General features: G+C 42.2%; 1 protein-coding gene across 1 annotated transcript in view; it reads left to right on the top strand.

Annotated features, from left to right (window-relative positions):
* The window catches only part of RPL6 (ribosomal protein L6), a 3,481-nt gene extending 2,232 nt beyond the window's left edge, over positions 1-1,249 (top strand). The window contains exons 5-6 of the mRNA XM_009582984.1: positions 362-546; positions 1,051-1,249. Coding sequence (XP_009581279.1) covers positions 362-546; positions 1,051-1,203 — 338 coding nt within the window. The 3' untranslated portion in view covers positions 1,204-1,249. The remainder of the gene's footprint in view (positions 1-361; positions 547-1,050) is intronic.
* The last annotated feature ends 4,951 nt before the right edge of the window (positions 1,250-6,200 follow it).

Raw genomic sequence — 6,200 nt, forward strand, 5'->3', positions numbered from 1 at the left:
GATGTTTTGGTTTGGTTTTAAGTTTAAGTATGTCTCTGGGGTCAGTAGTGTTACAGATTTGCACGTGGATGGCTTGGCGCATCATGTGTTCATGTAACTAAGTGGAATCATGTTTTGTGGCTTTCCAGGGAGGTGGAGGGGAGGTAATTAAGCTTCAATACCTGGAAGAGATCAGGAAGCATTTTTTGGCTTTTCTAGAGGCTGTGGGGAAGGGCTTTGTTGATTTTTGTTCAGCTTTTAGCTGTAGGCATCTCTGAAGAAACTAGCCATTGCATACACTACAAAAATCCCAACTTGAAAGCAGTGGTTATTGCTAGGAAAGTTAACCTTGTTCTCTCTTCTGTCCCTCCTCTGCGTTTAGGACCCTTGGTTATCAATCGTGTCCCTCTGCGTAGGGCCCATCAGAAATTTGTTATTGCTACATCTACAAAGGTTGACATCTCTGGAGTGAAAATTCCCAAGCATCTCACTGATGCATACTTCAAGAAGAAGAGGCTGCGCAAGCCCAAGCACCAGGAAGGCGAGATCTTTGACACTGAAAAAGAAGTAAGGAGCGTGATTGTTCATTCTTTGTGAACGTCCTTGTTACTTAAAGCTAGGCTGGAAAGGGGGAAATACCATGAAACAAATGGACAATTGAATTTTAAGTGGTCCTCAATAAAGTGAGGTAATGCCATTAAAATGAATTAGTAAAGCAACATTGAGACAAACCCCTTTTAAATTTGGGGATTCTTTCCTGCTTGTACCGTAGCAGAACAGCAGCAGTGATTATTCCAGTTAAATGTCTTCTTTGACCGAGAAACACCTTTACTGTTTTGATACTGCCAACAGCATGCTGCTGGCTCTGGTATCTGCACCGTAAGCCAAACAAGCGGCTTCAGTTCTCTCTGCCACCTCCGGTCTCCTACCACCTTTCCCATATTTAGAACAAATGAAGAAAAGATTTCCTGAAAATGCCAGAACTCGGGGTTTGCCCTGAATTTTCTCATCTCCGTAGAAGAGTCTGAAGTCACTCTGCAGGATTTTAACATTATTCTTTGTACTTTCTAGAAATACGAGATAACGGAGCAACGCAAGTCAGACCAGAAGGCAGTGGATTCACAGATCCTTGCACGAATCAAGAAGGTGCCTCAGCTCCGTGGGTACCTGCGTTCTACATTCTGTCTCTCAAATGGAGTCTATCCTCACAAATTGGTGTTCTAACTGTTCTGAAAGCACCACATTAAATTTGAAAGGAAAAAAGCAAGGATTTCTGGTGTCTTCATTGCAATCCATAATAGAATGTGTTGCACAGATCTTGCAATGCATGTCATTTAAAGGATAGGGAAACTGCTTGTGGCATGAAATTCTGAGAGACTGTATGTAGATTACTAGAATTTTGAATGTATAAGGGTGTGCGGGGTTTGTTTGGTTGGGTTAGTTGGGGTTTTTTGGGTTTGGTGGGTTGTTTTTTTTTCCCCCTATTTAGTATAACCAGAAAGGAGTTAGCACTTGAATTTCAGCTTTCTTAACTATGAATGAGTTGGGGGAAAAAAACAAACGTTTTCTTTTGGGAAAGAGGATATACATACTGGATTGACTACCCACCAGGACATATTCCAGAATAAACATCCAGCCTAATGGCTGTGCTGGCGTGTCTCTCTGCACCCTTACTGCTGAAACGAATACTTCAGGTATCTTTTTGTGAAGAACCAGGTCTTAGCAACAAACCACTGCTAGGTAACTCATTAGCATTTTAAAGCTTGTGTACAGCTTTGTTGAAATGGTATTTCTGATGAAGAGCTTTGATCCATCAATCATCACATAAACCTCAGCAAATATAGCAACTTTTTAGAGGCATTTCAGGAGCTATGCCTTGCATTTTGAAGTGGAAACACTGAGAATACTCTAGAGTTTTGCAGGTAACTTATCCCTGGAACCCTAACAAAATTTGGCATGTATGTCCCTTCCCAAATCCCATACTTTTTTCCTGTTCTTTGTTTATCCGTGTGGGATGTAATGCTTTTAGTCGGGAAAAAATACCTGCTTAGATCAAAAAGCAAAAGCATGATTCTTCATTCTGTAGGCTCAGTAATGAGTTGAAAAGCAGAAGCTGTTTCTGTGAAAGGCAAGTGTTTTTCTATCCTGGGAGACTTCCCGGAGTCTCAACAATTTTTCCTATCTCAGAAACTGGCAGAAAGAGAGTTGAGAACGTTGGTCTTGTCTGGTTTTTTTCTCTGTTGAAGTCAGTTAGCAGATATCTGGAAGAGGATGCTTGGGTAGTAATAGCTTTGCTCTTACAAAAACTGAGGATGTACACACTAACAAATCTGGCACGCTTGAGCTCTTTCTTAGCCAGACTTAGGCAGGAAACGAGGCTTATATAACTGCACCATCTGCCTTCCTATTAATTCTTAGCTGGAAGTAGCCAATGGGGTCAAACTTGACGGGGAGTAGGGATTTCATCAAATTCGTACAAGCTTCATGAAAAGGGGATAGAAAAGGGAGTAATGCAACCCTCACTGAGGTGGAAGCCTACATGTCACATACTAGCCACGTTCATTGGGAAGGAGGAATCGGGCTTCAGGTGCTCCAGAGCCAATGAAAAAACTCAAAATACCTGCAGAATACCCAGCTCTGGATTCTCTCACCGAGGGGTTATGGTCATCTTATAGCTGATGCTGGCTGGTGTTACAGAGTATGGAATTACATAGCACTGGTTCCTCTTCCACCATCTTCCTCTTGATAATTAACATATTAAATATTAGTGTGGTTCAGCAAAGCAAGCTTTGTCCAAATGCAGAACTCCGGGCCTGCTGGCTGGGTGTGGGTCTTGCGTTGCTCTATGCTAGGTTCTGCCCTGTGGTGCTCCGGGAAGGTGTTCTTTATTTTCCACTGCCACTGGAACTACATCTGTGATGAGTTGTGTCTTCTGTTGTATGTGGTTTGGTGGATAATGGGTATGCTCAGAGGTTTCTTAAGTTGATGTGAGATTTTACAGCAGTGGTGGGACTGGCCTGTTTACATAAATCAACTCTAAAAAGATACAAAAGTGTGGCATGCATCTCACTGCTAGTACTAAGATAAGTTTACTGATACTACCAAAGAAATATCTTAACCCAATATGCTTAGAAAGCTCAGTTAAAGTGAAAATTGTATGTGGGAACACTTAAATGGGAAAAGTCAAAAAACAAGTAGACCTCTTGATAAAAACAGTTTGTAGCGCCTTGTGGTACTGCAAAGTCTGCAGATTCGGTCATGCAGTTGCAGTCTAAGAGAACACTTAAGAGGTACTAGTGCTTCAGTCATTCCCTTCCCCTCTGGGAATGGGGAAGTTGTAGTAACAAAATAGCCCTATGGGCTAGTTGAAGAATAACTAGGCATTTAAATACAATGGTATTGTCTGTAATTTTTGATTACTCTGACACGTTCCTCATTTGTGTATCAGAAGACATGAAATGATACATGGAACCATTAACCTTGTTTACTCAAAGGGGAGGCTTTGTCTTCCAGTGTGCTGTCAGGAAGTGATTTGGTAATACAGTTCAGTTGTCTTAATTGGTCCTGGTACAGAGAAATGGCCTCACGTGCTGCCATTGCCTCCCTCGCCCCAGTCCTGTCACTTGTCTGACGAGGTGGTGACCAATAACATAGCCCTGCAAGGTGGGGAGAGAGAGGGAGGAATGAATATTTTCATGCTGAAACCCTGAACTGAGTCACTGTGGGACCAGATAAATGTCGGTGTCGGCACAAAGTGGCGTGGGAGCAGGCCTGCTTCTGGGGGCGCTAGCTGTTAAGTCAAATTTTAACACCAAATCATGCTTTCACAGTGCCGAACAGCTCCTCGGGCTTTGCTGCAGAAAATGGAGACAGCAAAAGTCTCATCTTTCATAGGGAAAGGCAGCTGGTGGACAGGTGTGATTTGTCTCTCTCTTAACCTCTAAAATATTTTCCTTGAGTTCTGTGAAATCTGGCTTTTTTTTCTGAAATTCTCTGGCGTGGGGAATGGAAAAGAAGAAAAACAAGGACTGTACAGATGACCAACACAGAAACAAAGTGAATATTCAGAAGGCTTTTTCCATCTAGATAATACCATCCACTACCTGAAAAATACTTCCACCACATAAAGAGCTTTTGTGTGTGTTCTCGCTGTCCCGCAGCTTTTCTCATTCTGAGCATGTAAACAGTTCTGCAGTCCTGGCTAGCTGAGTCATTGCTTTTCACTGAGCATCCCCCACAGAAGAAGCTAGAGACATCCAAAGCCTCAGTCACCCAATCAAAAGTGCTGGAGATGTGCAGGTCCAAAAATAGTGACAGACTCAACCACAGCAGCACTTCATTAGCATCAAATGTGCTCTTTGCTTCAGCTGCCTAATAAAGTGATATGTAATTATAATAAAGCATCCTTTTGAGAGGAAAGATAGAGGGATGTTGGCTTTCTCAGGGAATCGGTAATAAGATGCAATGCCTTATTATCTACAGGCACCTATTTTTACCTATTAGCTGCCTCTGTGAAATGACCTGGTGGATTCAGTCCAGCCCAGAGAGGCTACGTCCCAGCTGCCGTGCTGGCCGGCAGTCTCAGGGAGGCAGACACTAGCTTTGCTTCTGAGACAAGGAGCTTTAGGAGAAACTGAGGCTTATTTGCAAGACAAAGTACTTTCCAGTGCCAGGTTTGTAGAGAATGTTACCTTTGGCATTTCAGGCACAACACGCTTGGTTTTAACTTTCATTAAGAGAAGATGCTATGGCTGGAACTTGAAAGTGCTTTTACAGGACTACCACACATACCATTTTGGCCAGGTGTTGAGGAAAATATGCCAAATGTCCAGATGTCCAGCGATCAGCTACTCAGTTCACCTATGCTGTAAGATACCTATAGGATGTGCCTTAGTCATGCAGGGGCAGCTGAAGCTTTTTTCCCCAGCATATTTCAATGTGATCCCTGCCCTTCCTCTCCTCGTAGTTCACAGAACCGTTGCCACTGGTATACCAGCCCCACTTCTGCAAAAAGTCATTCTGGACCTCCCCACAAGCTCAATAAAGAATAAATAGAATTTGGGGACAGTTTCTTTGTCTTCACCACCTGGAAGAAGCTCTGCTTTAGCCTCATAGAAAATGTAGGCAAGATCAGCTGAGAAACCATTCATAGAGAAGAGCTGGCCTAGGCAGCCTTTAGCAAATGCTAGATAACTCCTTCCACTCTTCTCCAAATGCTGATTCCCATCTCACTTTAAATGATTCAAGTATTAGAAACCCCATCCAAATGGATTTGACTAACAGAATTTGTTCCAGAGTCTCTGTATATTCTTCTCTCAGTATATTTTGTTTCTTGTCTTTCGGTGAAGAGGGCTTCTTGATCTCTCCTTATTAAAATCAACTGTTTTTTAAGATCAAAACTGTTTTTTACAGTTTTCTAACCAGCACTTAAAACTCCAGGCGAGCAATTACCCTGCTCAGTTTGAAACTGGTTAGCAGAGTTCTGCCCTGTCCCTGGCTCACTGTGAAGGCTGTGTTACCAAGGTCTCTTAAAGTTCCATTAGGATAAGAGATCACACTATTTGCCTGTGCTGTTTAGGGGATTAAGCACCATACCAATCTACAAACACCAGTGGCTCCTAAGATTTTACCAGCTATTACTCTGGTACAAGACGGACACATGGGCAGCTTAGTCTAAGAGATCTAGAACTACATCGGAGAGTCATGTAAACTCCAATACACCTTCTTCCATCATTATTGTCCTGAAGTAGCAGGTCTCATAAATGACATAATCATATGGGTACAGTATTAAGAGCTCCTGCTCCTATTCTGGTTTGGAGACAGCATCTCAAGTTCCCAGTGACTTGTGTGGGATGTGAGGATGCAGGAAAAGGGGAACTATTTACCTGTTAATTTGATTTCTCCAGTTCTCTTGCATTACAGTCTGCACTAGGCACTTGACAACTCATTGTTCAAGCAATTAGAGCAATTAAATCCATATTTTTATAAGGATCTTATTCATAATAGTTCTTGCTATTTTTTTTCCTCATTGTTCAGGAAGCCACTAATTGAACAAAGTGAGCCAGTCCCACTGGCTGTAGTCAACATTTTCACTGAGTCATGCAAGAAGGTTGGTCTGTGATGGTTGTATGTGGAATTTAAGAAACTTGCCAATAAGCAACCATGAAATTTCTTACTTGTTTAGTTGCTTTTTCATAGTTGTTTGTTTTTTGGGTTTTTTT

The sequence above is a fragment of the Fulmarus glacialis genome, unplaced genomic scaffold (assembly GCF_000690835.1).
Source record: "Fulmarus glacialis isolate BGI_N327 unplaced genomic scaffold, ASM69083v1 scaffold37818, whole genome shotgun sequence".
Classification (NCBI taxonomy): domain Eukaryota; kingdom Metazoa; phylum Chordata; class Aves; order Procellariiformes; family Procellariidae; genus Fulmarus; species Fulmarus glacialis.